Source organism: Phyllobates terribilis, unplaced genomic scaffold (genome assembly GCF_046119375.1).
Source record: "Phyllobates terribilis strain yellow unplaced genomic scaffold, ASM4611937v1 Scaffold_120__1_contigs__length_5212024, whole genome shotgun sequence".
Classification (NCBI taxonomy): domain Eukaryota; kingdom Metazoa; phylum Chordata; class Amphibia; order Anura; family Dendrobatidae; genus Phyllobates; species Phyllobates terribilis.
Window position 1 is genome coordinate 2,422,058 of NW_027362880.1, and position 25,032 is coordinate 2,447,089.

Below are 25,032 nucleotides of genomic sequence, written 5' to 3' on the forward strand. Positions count from 1 at the left end.
AGATGATGCTGACCGTTACCTGCCCAGGTCTGTAAACTACAAAGCCAAATGACAGCGTACGCAGAATGTGCAGATGATCAGGCCCCATTTTTCAAATCTGACAGATGTCACTTTATGTGGTGATAACTTTGAAATTTTTCACAAAGGATAATAAGAAACAAATGGACCTTACAAATTATTTTCCAACTTCTTTTGAATTTGACAATACCCTATATACAGCTGTACACTACTGTCTGGGCACATGGCAGGTTAAGAAGGGAAGGAGCGACATTTAGCTATTAGGAATGCAGATTTTGCTGGAATAGTTTGCAGACACAATGTATTGGGGGCACTGTTCATGGTCACATGGAAGCTGAAAAGATGGCTACCATGAACAGGCTTGCCTTAACTACCCCATTTACATATTTCACAAATTACTTTCCTCATCACCCTTTAACCTCTCTACATGGATCTGGACTTACACAGAGACCCCTAGGCTTGGGCCACGGTGTTACCTGCTGTTCTGTGGAGTGACATGGGAAGAAGAATAGTCAGATAGCCGGGTCAGAACAGGAGGGCAGAGAAAATACAAAATCAGAAGACACAAGAGTAGTCAGTAAACGGGCCGAGGTCACAACAGAAACAAATACACAAGCCGGGAGCTGAGCACAGAGGACTGAACCAGAGGAGAACAAGGCTGTATCTGGCAGCTTCCGGCAATATGCTTCCAGCTTTAGTAGGGGGTGGTGCTTTCCAAATGGCTGAAGCAGGGAGCAGATTATTCCAGCTGGACAGCACACACACCCATACTGCAAAACTGGATGGTACTACTGGTCCCTGCAACCCTAATCTTAGTGGCTGCGCAGAGCCTGCGCCTCGCAGAGCTTCTGGTTCTGACGTCTCTTCCATCACCAGCGCCGCCTGCAGAATGAATAAGGCGGCTTCTGGTGTCAAAAGTAGACCTCACACAAGTCGAAGCAGGAGGAGAAGTAGACGTCCCAGAGGAGTTGGGACATACCTTTTGCAGAAGCAGTAGAAATCCCCATAAAGTGACTCCATTTTGGAAATTATAACCCTCAGTGAATTAATTTATAGGAGAAGTGACTATTTTGACTCTACAGTCACTCTCCAGAAATTAGCACGCAGTGGATGTTGGAGAGTGAAAATTGCAAATATGCTATTTTATTACCCAACACATAGTGCCCAGATTGTGCTCCAGGAGACACACACCGTAAATTAAGTGGGTTCTTCTCATTATAGTAATACCAAATACATGGATGCTGAATGTGACTTAGGCACATAAACTACTGCAAAGCTCAGAAGTGAGGGGGAGATCTGACTTTGGGAGAGTGGATATTGCTGGATTGGTTTATGGAAGCCATGTTGCTTTTCAAGAGCCTTTGAGCCACTAGTAATATGGAAACCTCTGTTTTTCCATTGACAGATGATGGATCTGAGTGGGGACTTGTTTTTTGTCAAATAAGTAGAAGTTTTTATTGGTATTATTTTCGCCTACATAACATTGTTTGGTGGCTTTTTATTCCATATTTTGGAGGCAGAATGAAAAAACAGTGGAACTCGCTCTACTGATCCATCCTATGAAGTTTCCTATTAGACAGTCATTGTCCTGGTGAATAAGTGAATTTTTTTTTATATAACTTGCCTTTTTTATGGAGAGTTTAAGTAGAAATGTTCAAAAATATAAAATTCAAGGATTTTTTATTAAAAATAATAATTGGTTTTATTCTTGGCAGATGTCTGTACCAGGAGATCAGAGGGACAGCTGACATTTTCAGTTTTCAAATCAGATAATTTTCAGATCCAACAGGATATAATTGAAATGAATGACATTTCTCCAGATTTACCATCATCCCTTCACAGCAAAGATCTGTCATCTGATCCTTTGATACAGGTCCTGTCTTCTGATTCATTACCGACTACTAAGGAAAATCAAAGTCACAAAACAAGCATTAAAAAACAAACTGCTTCTAAGGCAAAGAAGCCATTTTCACGTTCAGAATATAGAAATAGTTTTCCTCTCAAAAAGTCTTTTCTTAAACCTCAAAAAATTCACACAGCGAAGAATAGATTTTCTTGTTCCAAGTGTGGGAGATGTTTTAATCAGAAATCAGATCTTGTTAGGCACCAGAGAACTCACACAGGGGAGAAGCCTTTTTCCTGTTCAGAATGTGGTAAATGTTTTACAGAGAAATCAAATCTTATCGCACATCAGAGAATTCACACAGGGGAGAAGCCATTTTCCTGTTCAGAATGTGGTAAATGTTTTACAGAGAAATCAAATCTTATCGCACATCAGAGAACTCACACAGGGGAGAAGCCATTTTCCTGTTCAGAATGTGGAAAATGTTTTAACCAGAAATCAAATCTTAATATACATCAGAGAACTCACACAGGGGAGATGCCTTTTCCATGTTCAGAATGTGGAAAATGTTTTAACCAGAAATCTAGTTTTCTTAAGCACCAGAGAAACCACACAGAGGAGAAGCCTTTTTCATGTTCAGATTGTGGGAAATGTTTTGTACAGAAATCATATCTTAGTATACATCAGAGAACTCACACAGGGGAGAAGCCATTTTCCTGTTCAGAATGTGGGAAATATTTTACAGAGAAATCAACTCTTATCAACCATCAGAGAACTCACACAGGAGAGAAGCCATTTTCCTGTTCAGAATGTGAGAAATGTTTTTCAGAGAAATCAAATCTTATTGTACATCAGAGAACTCACACAGGGGAGAAGCCATTTTCATGTTCAGAATGTGGGAAATCTTTTGCAAAGAAATCAAATCTTACCAAACATCAGAGAACTCACACAGGGGAAAAGCCTTTTTCATGTTCAGATTGTGGAAAATGTTTTGGACACAAATCATATCTTAATAAACATCAGAGAACTCACAAAGGGGAGAAGCCATTTTCCTGTACAGAATGTGGGAAATATTTTACAGAGAAATCAACTCTTATCAACCATCAGAGAATTCGCACAGGAGAAAAGCCATTTTCCTGTTCAGAATGTGGGAAATGTTTTACAGAGAAATCAAGTCTTATCAAACATCAGAGAACTCACACAGGAGAGAAGCCTTTTTCTTGTTCAGAATGTGGGAAATGTTTTAACCAGAAATCAGATATTGATAAGCACCAGAGAACTCATACAGGGGAGAAGCCTTTTTCATGTTCAAAATGTGGGAAATGTTTTAACCAGAAAGCGCATCTTGATAGCCACCAGAGAACCCACACAGGGGAGAATGCCGCAACTACACCCAACTAGTCTCTGTAGAAACTAGAAAAAAAACCTAGCTGCACAACTAAAAATGCCACCACACACCTAACTAACTAATAAGCCGTTGAGGAGTTTCTCATACCTCCTGAGGAACCAGAGAGGAGGCTGCAAAACACTCTCAACAAGGGGAAAGGAAAGTATGAAGTAAAATATGAAAACTCTGAATGAGAAACAAAAACACATTCATATAGGGCAAAGAAGGCAAGCTAAGGAGAACCAAAAATAAAAGGAACAAGTATAATCTCCCAGAAACTCATCACTGTTAGAATTAAAAGGTACTGGGAGGGAAAGCAAACTGACCGGGAGGATAGTTTCACCTTTGTGGTGAAACTTACAAAATTTATCCTCACCAACTGTGTACGTAAAACCCATCCATTTATAATGACCACGGACAAGATAAAGATTCCCAACTCACATCAGGACCACAAGATCCCAGGGACTTTCAGCTGCATCACAACTAATGTAATGTACTTAATTATATGTAGCAAATGTCCAACTGGGGGTCTGTATGTAGGGGAGACCAGGCAAAAACTTAAAACAAGGATGAATTCTCATCACCACCCAAAAAAAGAAAAAAAGAATAGATCTACTTGTGTCCACACATATTTACCGCCACAACTGCTTATCCCTTTCCGAAACTGATAGTTCTGCTTCACGTCACTTGTCTTATCTATTGCATTATTCCTGTGCCCTGTTGTGTATAAATATGTGACTCTTCAGATTTTGTGTTATACTATGCCTGATGAAAGACCTGAGTAGTCTAGAAAGCTTACTGACTAATGGCTAACTGAAAAGATGGTATCCTCCACTGAGGACTTTCAAATTTTAAAGTTTTTCTCCAAACAGCAATTTTAAGATCTCTCCACAGGTGTTCAATGGGATTTAGATCCGGATTCATTGCTGGTCAGAACTCTCCAGCACTTTGTTTCCATCCATTTTCTGGGTGCTTCTTGAAGTATGTTTGGGGTCATTGTCATGCTGGAAGACCCATGACCTAGCACGCAAACCCAACTTTCTGACACTAGGCACTACATTGTGCCCCAAAATCCTTTGCTAATCTTCAGATTTCATGATTCCTTGCACACAGTCAAGGTACCTGACCTGAGGCAGCAAAACAACTCCAAAACCTCTTTGAAGCTCCACCATATTTGACTGTATGTGTTTGTAAATTTATTGATTATGTTGCACATTGGACAGAGGAACATCCGGATCTCAAAAGATGGACTTATAACCTTGAAATTATTGATATTTTTCAACAATTTTGGTTCTCAAGTCCTCAGACAGTTCTCTTCTCCTTTTTCTGTTTTCTCCATGCTCAGTGTGCCACACATATGCACACAATGCAAAGATTGAATCAACTTCTCCCTTTTTTATCTGGTTTTAGTTGTGATTTTCTTATTGCCCACACCTGTTACTTGCCACAATTGCGTTTGAACAAGCTTCACATGCTTGAAACAGAGTTGTTTACCCACAATTTTGGCAAGGTGTCAATAATTTTGTCCGACCTATTTTATGTGGTTTTGTGTGAAATTATGTTCAATTTGCCTTTTTTTTCTCTGTTTTCTTGTGCGGTTTCAATAACCGCAAAGGAAATAAACGTGTATAATAAAACATGTAATTGCAATAATTTTCTGGGAGAATTACTTCATTTTCTGGCACAATTTCAAGGGATCCAACACTTTTGACCATGACTTGTTTTTGTTGCCTTTTTAATTTGTTGCAGCATATCATCCTCTTCATGTTTAGCTATATTAGGAGGCTTGTAGCAAAGTCCAGTTAGCAGCTTTCCATTATTGCCATTTCCATGTACATTACCCATACTGACTTTACATCAGGGATGTAAAGCTCAAAACATGTAGAGGGCCAAAATGAAAAACTTGGACAAAGTTGTGGACCAACCAGTATACAGTATAATGGGCCCCACATAGTCCTCCATACAGAATAATGGGCCCCACAAAGTCCTCCATTCAGTATGATTGGCCCCACAAAGCTTTCCATACAGTAAAATGGATCCCACAAAGTCCTCCATGCAGAATAATGGCCCCACATAGGTGTGGTGGTTCTGGTGTCGTGGGTCAAATATAATCACCAAGAGTTGGGCATGTGTGCTGTACATTGTCGAAACTGCCCCCCATGTCGTCATTGAGCTTGAGGTCTTAAGTTGGTTTTAACGAAAATACCCACCCGTCTACCTATTTTTCTTTCCTATCCATTTGAATGTAGTGTAACCATCTATGTTTGACACCAAGTCATGGCTTTCATCCAACCAGGTTTCTGTAATCTGTGGCTGACCTAAGAGTCTAATTCATTCATTTTGTTTTCAAGACTTCTTTCATTTGCCTGCAGACATTTAATACTATTAGCACATTTATTACTGCTACTCGCCTCCTTACTTTCCTTGAATGTCTCACTCTGTCTATTCTACCCCCTTATTTGCACGGCTACCCTCCCTCCCCCAGATCCTAGTTTGAAAGCTCCTCCATCCATCTGACCATTTTTTTTCCCCAGCACATCTGCTTTCTCCCCATTGAGGTGCAGCCTGTAGCCGACAGAGAAGTCAGCCCAGTTCTCCATGAACCTAAACCCTTTCTTCCTGACAATTATCTCCTTAAGTTCCCGCTGACTTTCTAGTGACGTAGTGGAATCAGCAGTATTTCTGAAAACACCAAAATGCCCTTCAGTAGGGTTATCAATAAGGGAACAACAAAAACATTAAACTTTAGGAGGGCGAAGTTTGATCAGCTGATAGAAAACCTTCAACTTATTGACTGGGACAAAGTTCTTAATCAAGGAAATACGAATAGTAAATGGGAAACCTTCAAAAGAATTCTGAATACTCAGTGCGAGAGGTATATACCATATGGGAATAAAAGGGCCAGAAATAAGAGGAAACCAATATGGTTGAACAAGAACGTAAAAGGGGCGTTAAATAGCAAAAAAGAGGCATTCAAGAGATTAAAACAGGAAAACAGTAAGGAGGCACTAATGTGTTACAAGGAAAAAACGAGAACCTGTAAAAAACAAATAAAAATAGCGAAGGAGGAAACAGAGAAACGTATTGCTAGGGAAAGTAGATCAAATCCCAAACTGTTCTTTACGTATATAAATAGTAAAAGGATTAAATCGGATAATATTGGAGCGATAAAAAGTGAGGAAGGCAAAATCATAGAGAAAGATGAGGATAAAGCTAATCTATTAAATAATTTTTTTTCGACAACTTTCACAAAGGAAATAGAACTAACAGGAGAAATGAGAAGTGACAAACTTAATCCTCCACTAAGTGTGACAAATCTAACCCAAGCTGGGGTACAGAAACGCCTCACTAACATTAAAATAAACAAATCACCAGGACCTGATGGCATACACCCACGGGTACTAAGGGAACTAAGTAATGTGATAGACCGTTATATCTTATATTTAAGGACTCTGAGACTGGGTCTGTACCACTTGATTGGCGACAGGCGAATGTAGTGCCAATATTCAAAAAGGGAGCGAAAAGTGACGCCGGAAACTATCGGCCGGTGAGTCTGACGTCCGTTGTGGGCAAAATTTTTGAAAGCTTCATTAAAGAGGCAATTACGGAGCATCTTGATGCTAATAATCTTTTAATCCCGAACCAACATGGATTCATGAGGAATCGCTCCTGCCAAACAAACCTGATTGACTTCTACGAGGAGGTTAGCTCTCGAGTAGATCAGGGGGAACCAATGGATGTCGTGTATCTCGACTTCTCAAAAGCGTTCGATAGCGTGCCACATAATAGGTTGGTATACAAAATGAGAATGATGGGGCTGGGGGAAAATGTCTGCAAGTGGGTAGCTAACTGGCTAAAGCATAGAAGGCAGAGGGTGGTTATAAATGGAATATACTCAGATTGGGTAAGCGTCACTAGTGGGGTACCACAGGGGTCTGTACTAGGCCCAATGTTATTTAATATCTTTATTAACGACATAGTCAACGGGATAAATAGTAAAATATCAATATTTGCAGATGACACAAAGTTATGTAAAACAATTAATACAAAAGAGGACAGTGCAGACCTACAGAGGGATTTGGATAAGCTGGGTAGGTGGAGCATTAAATGGCAAATGAGGTTTAACGAGGAGAAATGTAAGGTCATACATATGGGAAGGAAAAATGGAAGTCACCAGTACTCACTGAATGGGAAATCATTGGGGCATTCAGACATGGAGAAGGACTTGGGCATCTTAATTGATAGCAAACTAAATTGGAGTGCCCAAAGTCAGGAAGCTGCTGTAAGGGCAAACAGGGTAATGGGATGTATCAGAAGAGGTATAGCTGCAAAGGATGAGAACATTGTTCTTCCACTGTACAAAGCACTGGTCAGACCACACTTGGAATACTGTGCTCAGTTATGGGCCCCAATATATAGAAAGGATATAAATGAGCTTGAAAAGGTACAAAGGAGGGCAACAAAATTAATAAAGGGAATGGAGGGACTGCAATACCCAGAGAGGTTGGCAAAACAAGGACTATTCAGCCTGGAAAAGAGAAGGTTGAGGGGGGACATAATAAATGTGTACAAATATGTTAGGGGACAGTATAGAGATCTTGCCCGGGATTTGTTCAAAAGGAGGGATATTACGGTAACAAGAGGGCATTCACTAAGACTGGAAGAGAAAAGGTTCCAGCACCAGCATAGGAAGGGGTTCTTTACGGTAAGAGCAGTGAGAATATGGAATTCACTGAGTGAGGAGACGGTAATGTCAGATTCACTACACCAGTTCAAGCGGGGACTGGATGCATTTCTAGATACCAGGCAGATTTCAGCATATACTTAAAAATAAAATAAAATAGGTTGATACAGGGATTTATTCTGACTGCTGGTTTCAGAGTCGGGAGGGAATTTTTCCTCAGGTGAAGATTGGATAAATCATTTGGGGTTTTTGCCCTCCTCTGGATCAACTTTAGCAATTACAGAACTAACAGGTCGAACTTGATGGACGCAAGTCTTTATTCGGCTTTACAAACTATGTTACTATGTTATGTATGTCACTTGCGCTCAACACTAGTCGCCTGTCACGCTGTCTCTGTGTACTGGAGGTAGGGGGCCTAAGCTGACCCTAAGCTAGGGCCCTGACTAATCCCTCTACCTGGAGGTACTGTTAAAGGTACAGAGGTCCAGGCCGCCAGCGTAACCCCTACCTCCTGAGGATCCCTGCACCTAAGTAATCTAGTCCTGAGAAGGACCCCGATCACAACAAAAGGGGACGAGTAATAATATGCCCACACTCAGTACTTTGACGAACGAGACAGTACAAGGGAAAAACCAAAACCACCTTGCATACAAAAACTACACAACTACAACAGAGGGAACACCAACGGGAAAGGAGATAAATGATAAAGCGAGGAAGGGAAAAAACTCTCCGAATACACTTATCTCTGAAACTCCAAATACCACGATCCGCTCTGTTAGTCTGCATGAAATGCTTTCACCGACACTTCCCTAACAGACCGGCAGGCATTTGAAGGAGTCTCACTACAGCACAGCAGCATTGATTGCAGCTGGGCGAGGCTGGACCTCGTCTAGCACAGAGAGAGAGAGAATTAACTCCCTCACTGCCGAAAAACACAAAGCACCAAAAACTCAGCTGCGAGAAGTCAGGCTGTGTAATCGTGACGATCTTCGTGGCGACACACCCGTGACAGTACCCCCCCTTCTACGAGGGGCCTCCGGACCCTCAGGGCCAGGTTTATCCGGGTGAGTCGTATGGAAGGCCCGAACTAATCGGTCTGCGTTAATATCCGACGCAGGAACCCACATCCTCTCCTCAGGACCATACCCTTTCCAATGAACCAGGTACTGAAGGGACCGGCGATTAAAGCGTGAATCGATGACCCTCGATACCTGGAACTCCAAGTTACCATTGACCACCACTGGAGGGGGAGGTAAAGGTGACGGTACCACCGGCGCCACATACCTCTTAAGCAACGATCTGTGGAACACGTTGTGAATTTTAAACGTAGGGGGGAGGTCAAGACGGAATGCCACCGGATTAATTATAGAACTGATTCTGTACGGCCCGATGAACCTGGGACCCAGTTTCCAGGAGGGAACCTTAAGTTTTATATTCCTGGTAGACAACCATACCCGATCGTTCACACTTAGGTCCGGACCAGACACTCTCCTCCTATCAGCCATACGTTTGTATCGGTTCCCCATAGTATTCAGATTCTTCAGCACCCCTCTCCATACTGAAGCGAGTGATGAGGAAAATCGTTCCTCCTCAGGAACCCCCGAAGAGCCCCCCCTACTGAAAGTACAAAACTGGGGGTGAAAACCATATGCCCCAAAAAACGGGGACTTACCAGTGGACTCGCTCCGCCTATTATTAAGAGCAAACTCTGCCAGAGGTAAGAAAGAAGCCCAGTCCTCCTGGTTCTCTGACACAAAACACCGGAGATATGTCTCCAAGCTCTGGTTCATTCGTTCCGTCTGACCATTGGTCTGAGGATGAAAAGCCGATGAGAACGACAAATGCATCCCCCGCCGTGCACAAAACGCCTTCCAGAACTTGGACACAAACTGAGACCCCCGATCAGACACCACCTCGGAGGGTACCCCGTGAAGCCTCACAATCTCCCCAATGAACACCTGCGCAAGAGTTTTAGCATTAGGGAGAGCAGGAAGAGCGATAAAATGTGCCATCTTGCTGAACCTGTCCACTACAACGAGTATGACCGTTTTACCCGAAGACGGAGGGAGGTCCGTAATAAAGTCCATAGACAGATGAGTTCAAGGACGCTCCGGGATCTTCAAAGGTAAGAGGGCCTCAGACGGACGGGTATGTGAGGTCTTAGAGCGCGCACAAACCCCACAGGACGCGACAAAAGTTACCACCTCCTTATGTAAGTTAGGCCACCAAAACCGACGCGAGAGGAGATCCACAGTTGCTTTACTCCCCGGGTGTCCTGCAAAAACTGAGTTATGGTGTGCCTCGATCACCTTTTGTCGCAACTGATCTGGAACAAACAGTCTCCCCGGAGGTCCAACAGGGGCGTCCCCCTGAGCCTCCAATACCTCCTCCTCCAGCTCAGAGCATACTGCCGAAACCACCACCCCCTCCTGAAGGATAGGAATCGGGTCGTCCGTATTCCCGGCCCCAGGGAAACTACGAGATAAGGCATCCGCCTTTACATTTTTTGACTCAGGACGATATGTAACGACAAAATTAAACCTGGTAAAAAAACAATGACCACCTAGCTTGTCTGGGATTCAGACGTTTCGCGGACTCCAGATATAGCAGATTCTTGTGATCGGTGATGACGGTGACCGGATGGACTGCCCCCTCCAAAAAATGGCGCCACTCCTCAAAAGCTAACTTAATGGCCAAGAGTTCCCTATTGCCGACATCGTAATTCCTCTCAGTGGACGACAATTTTTTAGAGAAAAAGGCGCACGGATGCCACTTACCAGGGGACGAACCTTGTGACAATACTGCTCCCACCCCTACCTCGGAAGCGTCTACCTCTACAATGAATGGCTGTGACGCATCAGGTTGAATGAGTATGGGTGCCGAGGCAAAACATTTTTTCAAGGAGGAAAATGCTTGACAAGCCTTGTCAGACCACCTAGAAAAATCCGTCCCCTTTTTAGTCATGTCTGTGAGAGGCTTAACCATGGACGAGAAATTACGAATGAACTTCCGGTAATAATTAGCAAACCCCAGGAAACGTTGTAGTGCCTTAAGATTCTCTGGCCGATCCCACTCAAGAACTGCCCGCACTTTCCCAGGGTCCATACGAAAACCGGACGCTGAAACCAGGAAGCCTAAAAACTGGAGTTCCTGTACGTCGAACACACACTTTTCCCATTTGGCATACAGTTTATTATCCCGCAAGATCTGTAACACCTGCCTAACGTGCTCCTGATGAGACACCAGATCCGGCGAGTAAATTAAGATATCATCCAGATATATGACAACAAACTGTCCCACCAGGCGGCGAAAAATGTCATTAACAAAGTGTTGGAACACCGCCGGGGCATTAGTCAGACCGAATGGCATGACAAGGTTCTCATAATGCCCCTCCGGAGTGTTAAACGCCGTCTTCCACTCATCCCCCTCCTTCATCCTAATCAGATTGTACGCCCCCCTAAGATCCAACTTAGAGAACCATTTGGCGCCCACGATCTGATTAAAGAGATCGGGAATAAGTGGGAGCGGATACGGATCTCGGACCGTAATCCGATTAAGTTCACGGAAATCCAGGCAAGGGCGTAGGCCTCCATCTTTCTTCTTAACAAAGAAGAACCCCACAGCCATCGGTGAAGATGAAGGTCTAATATGCCCCTTAGCCAGACTTTCTGAAATATAATCCTTCATGGCCTGCCTCTCAGGACCAGAAAGGTTATACAACCTAGCTTTAGGTAACTTGGCCTCAGGGAGCAGTTTTACAGAACAGTCATACTCGCGATGAGGAGGTAGTTCCTGACACCCTTTCTCCGAGAATACATCCTCAAAGTCCGCCAGAAATGGAGGTAAGACCCAAGGAGTAACCGCACCGATGACCGTGTTCATGCAGTTTTTATTACAGAATTTACTCCATTGGCTTATCTCTCTGGATTGCCAATTAATAACCGGGTTATGCTTAGTTAACCAAGGAAGGCCCAACACTATAGGAGTGGGAAGACCCTCCAACACGTAGCAAGACAACAGTTCTTTATGTATCGCCCCCACTTGAAGTTTTACGTTATGCACAGCTTGCAAAAAACTTCCCTGACCGAGAGGCCTGGCATCGATCGAGAATATGGGGATGGGTTTAGCCAACTCACTCAATCGCATACCTTGAACCCGGGCAAACCGAGCGTCCACCAGATTAGCCCCGGCCCCACTATCCAGAAGAACAGATATCCTCTCAGTTCTCGTACCCACCACCACCTCCGCCGGTACGAGAAACTGAGACGAACCTAGGGACGAAATACCTACTCCCAGATTGCCGTCCACCACACAACCTGGGATCAACAGTTTTCCGACGACTCTTCACTCTGCAAGGGACGGGATGGACACCCCCCAATAAAATGTCCCTTTCTCCCGCAGAAGAAACACTTTCCTGTCTTATGGCGCACCACCGGTCCCCTCCCCCGAAATGATGTCCCTCCTAATTGCATAGGCTCCTCTGGACTGACCAGGGGAACCACCATATGAGGGGACCTTGTAGGAGGTGGAGTCATCACAGGGGGTGGAGTTATCCCGCACCTCTCCCGAAGCCGTCTGTCAACGCGAATAGCAAGGGCCATAGCGGCTTCCAGTGACGCGGGAGAGTTATACTGTGCCAACACATCCTGTAATTTGTCGGATAAACCTTGACAAAACTGGCTCCTAAGAGCCGGGTCATTCAACTGGGTGTCCGTGGCCCACCTACGGAACTCCGAACAGAATTCCTCCGCCGGACGATCTCCCTGCTGGATCCTACGTAACTTAGACTCAGCAAGGGAGATCCGATCCGGGTCATCATATACGAGTCCCAGAGCAGCGAAAAACCTATCCACTGACTGGAGAGCCGGGGAACCCGAGGGAAGAGAGAACGCCCAAGATTGTGGGTCCCCTTGTAGGAGCGAGATGACAATTCCCACCCTTTGTTCTTCACTCCCCGATGACCGAGACCGCAGCCGAAAGTACAACTTGCATGCCTCCCGGAAAACAAAAAACTTGTCCCGCCCCCCAGTGAACCTGTCAGGGAGAGCTACTTTAGGTTCTGGTCCGGCTTGCTCCTGAGGATACAAAACCTTGGACCTAACGTCCGCCAGCTCCATGGACAAACTCTGCAACTGCCGAGCTAGACCGGCTACTGGATCCATGGTAGCTGGAGAAAATCTAAGTGGTCGGTGAAAATGTCACGCTGTCTCTGTGTACTGGAGGTAGGGGGCCTAAGCTGACCCTAAGCTGGGGCCCTGACTAATCCCTCTACCTGGAGGTACTGTTAAAGGTACAGAGGTCCAGGCCGCCAGCGTAACCCCTACCTCCTGAGGATCCCTGCACCTAAGTAATCTAGTCCTGAGAAGGACCCCGATCACAACAAAAGGGGACGAGTAATAATATGCCCACACTCAGTACTTTGACGAACGAGACAGTACAAGGGAAAAACCAAAACCACCTTGCATACAAAAACTACACAACTACAACAGAGGGAACACCAACGGGAAAGGAGATAAATGATAAAGCGAGGAAGGGAAAAAACTCTCCGAATACACTTATCTCTGAAACTCCAAATACCACGATCCGCTCTGTTAGTCTGCATGAAATGCTTTCACCGACACTTCCCTAACAGACCGGCAGGCATTTGAAGGAGTCTCACTACAGCAGCATTGATTGCAGCTGGGCGAGGCTGGAACTCGTCTAGCACAGAGAGAGAGAGAATTAACTCCCTCACTGCCGAAAAACACAAAGCACCAAAAACTCAGCTGCGAGAAGTCAGGCTGTGTAATCGTGACGATCTTCGTGGCGACACACCCGTGACATCGCCATATCCTCATCATTTTTTTCTTTACTTTTGAAAAAATCCCAACCCTAACATAACCCTAACCTTAACACAACTCTAGTCCTAACTGTAACCCTAATCCTAACCCCAACCCTAACCCTAACACAACCCTAACCCTACCCCAAGGGATCTATTCACTATAAAGAGGCAGCAGAGTTTCTCTGGACTCTATCTGGCCTCTGTTTAGCGCTGTCCTTTTTTTCAGAGGTTCACAAAACTGTGGCTAATGGCACTTTTATGCACATCTAATTAAAAGACAGACACCGTGGGATCACAGGCAAGACTGCGTCCACGTTGCCTCCATCTGACTCATTACAGGGAGTCTTCCGCAGGGGGTTCCATCTGAATCATGTATTTCAGAGATTCACACAGAAACCCCGATGTAAACCCTCAGCGCAGAATACAGGATAAATGTGAGCTGAGCCATCCTGCGATCTTTGGGAGGCAGAATGAACAAATCAGCAGCAGGTAAAGAATTGATTTTATTTATTTTTTATACCGTTCCTCATGTGGTATACCGTATTTTTCGGACTATAAGATGCACTGGACCATAAGACGCACCTAGGTTTTAGAGGAGGAAAAAAAAAATGTAAGCAAAAAATGTGGTCATGATGCAATTTTAAGGGGGAGGGGGTCTTCTGCTGACACTGGTATAGGGGTAATGTCCCCCAATTCTGACAATATCCCATATTCTGATATATGTGCCCCCCCCTTCCTTTTATACGTGGTCCCCATCCCCATCCTGGTATGCCTGACATCCCTCCATCCTGGTATGCATGGCACCCCTCATCCCTATCCTGGTATGCATGGCACTCCTCATCCCTATACTGGTATGCATGGCACCCCTAATCCCTATCTTGGTATGCACGGCACCCCTCATCCCTATCCTGATATGCACGACACCCCTCATCCCTGTCCTAGTATGCATGGCACCCCTCATCCCTGTCCTGGTATGCATGGCACCCCTTATCCCTGTCCTGGTATGCATGGCACCCCTCATCCCTGTCCTGGTATGCATGGCACCCCTCATCCCTGTCCTGGTATACATGGCACCCCTAATCCCCATCATGCTGCACATTAAAAAAAAATAAACACTCCTACTCACCTCTCTTCTCTCCTCCAGCGCTGCGTCCTGTCTGCCTGCACTGATCTTTCCATGTGAGCCGCGCATGACGTCACTGCGATGCGCGGCTCACATAGAAAGCTCAGCTGCCGGAAGACACTGCTCCCCACGCCGGGACTGTGTGCACGGGGAGCAGTGACTTCACTCTCCTTCATAGCGGCACACAGCGGAGCTGCGCTGCGGCTGCTGCTGGCTATCTCCTGTGCTCGCTCATTAAAGGGCATGAATATTCAAACCCTCCCCACGCCCATGGGCGTGGAGAGAGGTTGAATATTCATGCCCTTTAACAGAGTGCACAGGTGATTCCGGCAGCAGCAGGAGCCGCAGCGTGGCTACACTGTGTACCGCTATTAAGGAGCATGAATATTCAGTGCTCCCCACGTCCCATGGGGCGTGGGGAGCAGTGAATATTCATTTTCTTTAGCAGCAGGGACAGTGTAGGCTTCAGCGGGCGGCTGCTGCCTCCTGTGCCCCGCTCCTCCACCGCTACCGCTCCCCCCACACCCCACATATATAAACACCACCCACCCCCAACATTCGGACCATAAGACGCACCCCCCATTTTCCTCCAAAATTTGGGAGGAAAAAAGTGCGTCTTATGGTCCGAAAAATACGGTAAGTGATTAGACTACTTTATTCTTTGGGTCGGTGCGATTAGTGATACCAGATTTATATCGGGTTTTTATGTTTGGCTGCTGTCACACTAAAATACACTTATTTTTGCAAAGACTAGTTTTTGCATCGCCATATTTTGATAGCTATAATTTTTCCATATTTCGACCGACAAAGTCATGTAAAGGTTTGCTTTTTGCCGGACAATTTGAAGTTTTTATTGGTGCCATTTTCTGGCATGTGACATTGTTTAATGGATTTTTATTCCAATTTTTGGGAGGAATAAACAAAAACCAACAGTTCAGGAAGTTTTTTTTTATGCTGTTCCACATGTAGGGTGACACCACTGAATTTAAATTCTTAGTGATATTGGACGTTTTTTGATATCTGAATTATTTCTGTCGTTACAGAGTGTCCAAGTAAAAAATTGTTTGATTAAATCCAAAATGGATCTTAAAGGCAGAGAACAGGTCTGGCAATCTAAGGCTATAGACATTTTTAAAAAAGGTAGTACATGTGGTTTTAGTGACACCTCCACCTCAAATAAAGAAACCATACATCAATACAAAAATCTATTATTCAAGAAAACCAAACTTTGATGGACCAAAACTTCACTTGAGAATTATCTAGATCAAAAAATAATTCCTGGGAGTCTGAGAATCCAGCTTTTTCCCACTTTAGAACTTGAAGATGAAATCCTTGTTAGTAAATGGATCACAGTAGCCACTACATGCTCCATGTTGTTCATTAAGATCAAAGTGGACAAAAATACCTCCTAAGGCTAAGTGCCAACGATGCAGAAATGCTGTAGATTTTTTCCGCATCTCCCTAGCAGGAAAAACGCATGCGGATTTTACATGCGTTTTTCCGGCCATATAGAAGCGTTTGTCAAGCGTTTTTGGATGCATTTCCGCATGCGGGTTATCAAGCGCTTTTACAAGCAATTTTAGCATCACTTGGAATAGTGCTTCACAACTTGGTCACACTATATAAATCCATGCAACCGGCATGGATTTATATAGTGTGACCAAGTGAATAGTTAAAAAAAAGAATAAAAATGGTAAAAAATAAAAATAAACATTATACTTACCCAGGGGGGGATTAAGAGTAGCAAGGGCCCCGGGCAGTTTAGAAGGCGCGGGTCCCCCCCCCACACCTGATTTATCACGTGACATGTCACATGATCCCCTGTGATAGATCATGTGATAGTTCACGGGAAATTAATTTGGCACAATATTAATTTTGCTTGCTTATCTGAGAGCAGCACAATATTGGGGCAGATACCCTGATTCCAGCGATGTGTCACTTTTTCAGCTGCTTGTTGTCATTTTGAGAAAATCACCGTTTTATCTGCTGCAGATCTAGCAGCTCTCTGAATGCTGCGCTCTGTATAGCCCCACCCACACCACTGATTGGCAGCTTTCTGCCCATGCTCAGTGTACACAGAAATCTACTGATCAGTGATGGGGGTGGGGTCCTACAGAACTTACTAGTCATCTAGTGATAATTACCTTCTGACAAATCAATGATTTTATCAAAACAACACTAAGCAGCCCAGTAAGTGACACATTACTGGAATCAGTGCCTCTAACCCTACATTATGCTGCTCTCAGATTAGGTGGCAAAAACCTGATGACAGATTCCCTTTAAAGGAGCTGTAAAGACAAAAAAGTTTGTATTAAAAAAAATACAAGCCATTTGTGAAATTAACTTTTTTTCATTGTTAATTCACATTAGACTGTATCTTCAACACTTTTGTCAGCAGGTCTTATTAGACTCTGAATAGGGCAGCTCTCTCCCTCTCCCTCAGCAGAAAGTCACAGCATGGTTAAAAAACAGGATCTTTTATGATTTTCTCATAATAAATAAAAAAGGACATGCAAGTCCTCCAAACTATTTTCCGTTTCTCTATAGGGGAGGTCCTAAATCTTTCTTGTTCTTTAGTTGATCACATGTCAAAAAGGCAAAGCATTTACTATGAACTCGCCTAAAAAAATATACACTTGGAGAGTAATATCATCATCTGCATGTAAATATTCCTTGACTCTAAGGGCTCGCTCACACTGTCGTATAACACGGCCGAATGCTATGTGATGTTTTATCGGATAGGACTCGGCCCTATGTTATACTATGGGACAGTGCGATTATTGGCATGAGAAAATAATCTCATTCGATATTCGGACCATGTGCACCCATACAAGTCTATGGGTGCACGTAAAACATTGGACTGCACTCGGATGTCATCCAAGTGGAGTCCGATGAACACTCACAGAGACTATGGAGAAGATGGAGAAATTAAGTTCTCCATCTTCTCCATATCTGTGCTGCGAGAGAATCGGATCACACTCAGTTGAAGCTCTGACAGAGTTTGAGCCGAGTGTCATTAGCATAATTGGCCCTATTCTCTTGCATGAGAGAATATATGGCTTAGTGAGTGGACCCTAAAACTGAATAGTAGTGACGGACAGGCACCTCACAAGCGGGATCCATGTAGCTCTCAGATGTCATGTAGGTAGGGCTTCATTCCATGGGGTAGGGCTTAATTTCAAGGTATATAAAAAAATGAACTTCAAATAAAAATTAAATGAACACAAAAAGCACTAATTGAATTATTTTTTTCGTATTTATGTTTGCAGCCCCTTTAAAAACCCTTTGAGGACCAAGGCACATATATGTCCCATAGTTTTAAACTGGAAAAAAATTTGATTGAATAAAATTTAAGGTCCTCAAAGGTTTAAGTAGGTCATAAATTCATATGAATACTTGCTCATACAATTGCACATGCCAAAAGATGAAGAAGAACAGAATCAAAAATATGACATTAAGTAGAGCACTTACAGGTATTCAAGGTGAAAGAGACCAGCAAAGGCATCGTCTCGAATGACAGTAAATGAGTTAGAATTCAGCAAGCTGAAAATGAAGACAGCAGGTTAGAAGCGAACCAGACTTTATGGTGCTCAGAATTAGTCAAGCAGAATTTATTGACTGCTCTTGCAAAGCACTGAGACTCCCGCTGTGTATAGAAGGCGCCGTGCGGCCTCCCGCTGTGTATAGATGGCGCCGTGCGGCCTCCCGCTGTGTATAGATGGCACCGTATAGATGGCTACGTGCGGCCTCCTGCTGAGTATACGTGTATAGATGGCGCCGTGCGGCCTCCTGCTGTGTATAGATGGCGCGGTGCGGCCTCCTGCTGTGTATAGATGGCGCCGTGCGGCCTCCCGCTGTGTATAGATGGCGCCGTATAGATGGCTACGTGCGGCCTCCTGCTGAGTATAGATGCCACACGGCGCTCCCCCCAGAGACAGCAGGAGGCCGCACAGCGCCATCTATACTCAGCGGGAGACCGCACGTAGCCATCTATACTCAGCGGGAGGCCGCACGTAGCCATCTATACACAGCAGGAGGCCGCACGGCGACATCTATACTCAGCAGGGGGCCGCACGTAGCCATCTATACACAGCGGGGGGCGCACGTAGCCATCTATACACAGCGGGGGGCCGCACGGAGCCATCTATACACAGCGGGGGGCCGCACGGCGCCCCCCCGAGACATCAGGAAGCCGCACGGCGCCAACTATACTCAGCAGGAGGCCGCATGCAGTCATGCACACACACAAACATATACAGACACGCATAAACACATTTGAAACACAAAAATACATACAAACAGACATCACACTGACATCTGCCCACACACACACACACACAAACAGACATCACACACACACACACCTGCCCACACACACACACACACCTGCCCACACTCACGCACACATCTGTGTGTGTGTATGTATAGTGTGTGTGTGTGTGTGTATAATGTGTGTGTGTATGTATAGTGTGTGTATAATTTGTGTGTGTGTATTTTTTTTTTAAGTTAAAAACAAGTAAAATGCTTGTGGCATCAATATCAAGATTCCAGATATAAGGGCCTATTCACACTGAATTTTGCAATGCATTCATCTCCTCTTTCCAGGCTTCTATCTAAATCCCTGAAAAATGGCATTCAGATGTGCCTTGACATAGCCATTGATTTGAACAAAGGCAAACCGAGGCTAAAGTCTGAATCTTTAGGCTCCATTTTCTCTGCTTTCAGATGTCTCATTTCAGACAGCACAATCCTGAATTTCAGGGATTCAGTTGTAAGCCTTGTGTAAAGACCTGAATGCAGCGCTGAATGTAGTGTGAATAGGTCCTTACATCCTACACCACCTCAGGGGATTGTTGTTATGGAGTATTGCCCCTGGGTGGCCGCAGTTATGACCACCACCAGGTCTCGCGGTCACCCACCCTAGCTTTGGTATTCTGGGGAGCTGGTATAATGAATATCTGAGAAGAGCCCTAGAGAAGCAAGAACATTGGACAACCAAGAGGTGGTGGCCTCAAGTCAGGTGTAGTGTTCAACAGGGCAAGACTTTCTAACCTGCCCACACACACACATATACACACACCTGCCCACACAGACACACACACACCTGCCCACCCACCCACACACACACACTGGACATGGGTATACAGAGGATATGCAGCCGGTAGCATGCATACACACACACACACACTGGACAGGGGTATACAGAGGATATGCAGCCGGCAGCATGCATATACACACACACACACACACACACACACACACACACTGGACAGGGGTATACAGAGTATATGCAGCCGGCAGCATGCATATACACATACACACACTGGACAGGGGTATACAGAGTATATGCAGCCGGCAGCATGCATATACACATACACACACTGGACAGGGGTATACAGAGTATATGCAGCCGGCAGCATGCATATACACATACACACACTGGACAGGGGTATACAGAATATATGCAGCCGGCAGCATGCATATACACATACTGGACAGGGGTATACAGAGTATACGCAGCCAGCAGCATGCATATACACATACACACACTGGACAGGGGTATACAGAGTATATGCAGCCGGCAGCATGCATATACACATACACACACTGGATAGGGGTATATAGAGTATATGCAGCCGGCAGCATGCATATACACACACACACACACACTGGACATGGGTATACAGATGATATGCAGCCGGCAGCATGCATATACACACACACACTGGACAGGGGTATACAGAATATATGCAGCCGGCAGCATGCATATACACATACACACACTGGACAGGGGTATATAGAGTATACGCAGCCAGCAGCATGCATATACACATACACACACTGGACAGGGGTATACAGAGTATATGCAGCCGGCAGCATGCATATACACATACACACACTGAACAGGGGTATAGAGAATATGCAGCCGGCAGCATGCATACACACACACACACTGGACATGGGTATACAGAGGATATGCAGCCGGCAGCATGCATATACACACACACACTGGACAGGGGTATACAGAGTATATGCAGCGGGCAGCATGCATATACACACACACACTGGACAGGGGTATACAGAGGATATGCAGCCGGCAGCATGCATATACACACACACACACACACACACACACACACACACACACACACACACACACACACACACACACACACACACACACACACACACACACACACTGGACAGGGGTATACAGAGGATATGCAGCCGGCAGCATGCATACACACACACACACACGTGTGTGAACCTGAAACACAAAGGAGCAAGTATGTACAAGTAGAATGAGGCCAAGTGTGTAAAGCAATATGCCTAGTGTAGCATGTCAATGATCCTGGGGTAGCCTAAAAATAATAACATATAGATGAGCTTAACTGTATAGCATAAGATGATTGTAGATATAAAGTGACCCTACACAGGCGGCGAGCCAACTGATGGGATCAGGGAATGAATCCCTCTTGTAAAAATTTAAATAGAGTCAATGACTAATGAAGGAAGTGTAATGTAAAGGCTCCGTCACACTTAGCGACGCTGCAACGATCCCGACAACGATACGACCTGTCAGGGATCGTTGCTGCGTCGCTATGTGGTCGCTGGTGAGATGTCAAACAGGCAGGCTCACCAACGATCAGGGGAGCAGTGACATCGTCGAAAGAATCTTTCCACGATGTTCTGCTCCTGGTTACGAGCCAGCTGAAGCAGGATCAGGCTGGTAACTATGGTAAACATCGGGTTACTAGGGGCACACGCGCTCCTAGTAACCCGCTGTTTATCATGGTTACCACTCTGCTACAGTGAGCGGGAGGTTACCGCTCACTTTAGCAGGCTCGTAACCATGATAAACAGCGGGTTACTAGGTGCACGTGTGCCCCTAGTAACCCGATGTTTACCATAGTTACCAGCCTGATCGCTGCTCCCGCTGGTCACACACAGCGATGTGTGCTGACCAGCGGGAGAGCAACGACCAAAAAATGGTCCAGGACACTTTGCAGCGATCAGCGACCTCATAGCAGGGGCCTGATCGTTGCAAAGTGTCACACATAGCGACATCGCTGGTGAGGTCACTGTTGCGTCACCAAAACCGTGACACAGCAGCGATCTCGCTATGTGAGACGGGGGGTTAAGGTACGGAGTATTCCAAAGAGAGGGAAGGGGGAGGGGAAACAATGGACACAACATGTGCAGTGCATGATCTACCTAATTGGTGTCAGAAGTTTACATACCCCGGCAGAATTTTTTATTTTTTGGCCTTGTTTCAGAGAATATGAATGATAAAGTTTTTTTGTTTTCTCCCCTCATGGTTATTGGTTGGGTGAAGCTATTTATTGTCAAACTACTAAGTTTTCTCTTTTTATATCTTAATGACAACCAAAAACATCCAAATGACCCTGAGCAAAAGTTCACATACCCTGGTGATTTTGGCCTGATAACATGCACAGAATTTGACCCAAATGGGTTTGAATGGCTACTAAAGGTAACATCTCACCTGTGACCTGTTTGCTTGTAATCAGTGTGTGTGCGTAAAAGCTGAGTGAGTCTCTGGGATCCAGACAGACTCTTACATCTTTCATCCAGCCACTGACGTTTCTGGATTGTGAGTCATGGGGAAAGCAAAAGAATTGTCAATGGATCTACGGGAAAAGGTAGTTGAACTGTATAACACAGGAAAGGGATACAAAAAATATCCAAGGAATTGATAATGCCAGTCAGCAGCATTCAAACTATGATTAACAAATGGAAAATCAGGAGCTCTGTTAAAACCAAACCACAGTAAGTTAGACCAACAAAACTGTTGGGCTGCATGGTCGAGTCGCCAGAAGAAAGCCATTACTGTGCAAATGCCACAAAGTATCTCACCTAGAATACGCCAAACAGCATAGAGACAAGCCTCAAAACTTCTGGAACAGGGTAATTTGGAGTGATGAGACCAAAATTGAACTTTTTGGCCACAATCATAAACGTTACATTTGGAAAGAGGTCAACAAGGCCTATGATAAAAAGGAACACCATTCCTACAGTAAAGCACGGAGGTGGATCGCTGATGTTTTGGGGATGTATGAGCTACAATGGCACAGGAAACTTGGTAAAAGTTGAAGGAAAGATGAATGCCGCACGTTATCAGCAAATACTGGAGGCAAATTTGCACTCATCAGCTCGCAAGCTGCGCATGGGACGTACTTGGACGTTCCAACATAACAATGATTCAAAACACAAGGCCAAGTCGACCTGTCATTGGCTACAGCAGAGCAAAGTGAAGGTTCTGGAGTGATCATCTCAGTCTCCTGACCTCAATATCATTGAGCCACTCTGGGGAGATCTCAGGCGCGCAGTTCATGCTAGACAGCCCAGGAATTTACAGGAACTGGAGGCTTTTTGCCAAGAAGAATGGGCAGCTTTACCATCTGAGAAATTAAAGAACCTCATCTACAACTACCACAAAATACTTCAAGCTGTCATTGATGTTAAAAGGGGGCAATACACGCTATTAAGAACTGGGGTATGTGAACTTTTGATCAGGGTCATTTGGATGTTTTTGGTTGTCATTAAGATTTAAAAAGAGAAAACACAGTAGTTTGACAACAAATGGCTTCATCCAACCAATAACCATGAGTGGAGAAAAAGTTTTTTTGTTATCATTCATATTCTCTGAAACAAGGCCAAGAAAGGAAAAATTCTGCCGGGGTATGTAAACTTTTGAGCACAACTGTAAGAGATTTCAAGAATGTGGAATGTTAATTGGAAGATCTAGGAACTGCAAGTTATCAGGCAGTAATGGGCAAGCTGAAAGGATATATAGGAGAGATGAATGTATGTGATCCTTATGGTATGTTGCTTTATTATTGCATGTACTGGTTTCTTGGTTTTGTCAAAAAAAAAAAAACTAATGAAAAAAATCTCAAATGTATTGGATTAAAAAAAAAAAAGACTAAGAAAAAGTCTTCTCCACTGTGTGGGTTCTCTGGTGCCTAATCAAATCTGATTTCTGGTTAAAACATTTCCCACATTCTGAACATGAAAAAGGCTTCTCCCCTGTGTGAATTCTCTGGTGCTTAATCAAAGCTGATTTATGGTTGAAACATTTTCCACATTCTGAACAGGAAAAAGGCTTATCCCCTATGTGAATTCTCTGGTGTTTAACCAAATATGATTTATCGTTAAAACATTTCCCACATTCTGAACATGAAAAAGGCTTCTCCCCTGTGTGGGTTCTCTGGTGCTTAATCAAATCTGATTTCTGGTTAAAACATTTCCCACATTCTGAACATGAAAAAGGCTTCTCCCCTGTGTGAATTCTCTGGTGCTTAATCAAATCTGATTTCTGGTTAAAACATTTCCCACATTCTGAACATGAAAAAGGCTTCTCCCCTGTGTGAATTCTCTGGTGGATATTAAGATGTGCTTTCTGGTTGAAACATTTTCCACATTCTGAACAGGTAAAAGGCTTCTCCCCTGTGTGAGTTCTCTGGTGCTTGACCAAAGCTGATTTCTGGTTAAAACATTTTCCACATTCTGAACAGGTAAAAGGCTTCTCCCCTATGTGAAGTCTCTGGTGCTTGACAAAATCTGATTTCTGGTTAAAATATTTCCCATATTTGGAACAAAAAAATCTATTGTCCGCTGTGTGTATTTTTTGATGTTTAAGAAAATACTTTTCAAGGGTAAAACTATTTCCATTTTCTGAACATGAAAATGACTTCTTTCCTTTAGGAGCAGTTCGTTTTGTAATGCTTATTTTTTTATTTTGATTTTCCTTAGTAGTCGGTAATGAATCAGAAGACTGGAGCTGTTTCATAGGATCAGATGACAGATCTTTGCTGTGAAGGGATGATGGTATATCTGGAGTAATGGCATTCACTTCAATTGTATCCTGTGGGATCCCAAGATCATCTGATTTAAAAACAGAAGATGTCAGCTGTCCCTTTGATCTCCTGGTACAGACATCTGCCAATAAATAAACAATTATTAATTTTGAATAAAATATCCCTGAAATTTATATTTTTGAACATTTCTACTTAAAACGCCTGTAGAAATGACAAGTTATTGACAGAATGACAGTGAAACGTGAAAACCTCATAGGATGAACCAGTAGAGCGTGGTGTTCAACTGCTTGTTCATTCTGCCTCCAAAATATGGAATA

At 44.2% G+C, this 25,032-nt stretch overlaps 1 protein-coding gene across 1 annotated transcript in view; it reads left to right on the plus strand.

The window, feature by feature from the left end:
• The window catches only part of LOC141201613 (uncharacterized), a 126,331-nt gene extending 122,338 nt beyond the window's left edge, over window positions 1–3,993 (plus strand). The window contains exon 27 of the mRNA XM_073663616.1: window positions 1,734–3,993. Within this exon, the coding sequence (XP_073519717.1) occupies window positions 1,734–3,262 (1,529 nt within the window). The 3' untranslated portion in view covers window positions 3,263–3,993. The remainder of the gene's footprint in view (window positions 1–1,733) is intronic.
• Window positions 3,994–25,032: the final 21,039 nt, after the last annotated feature.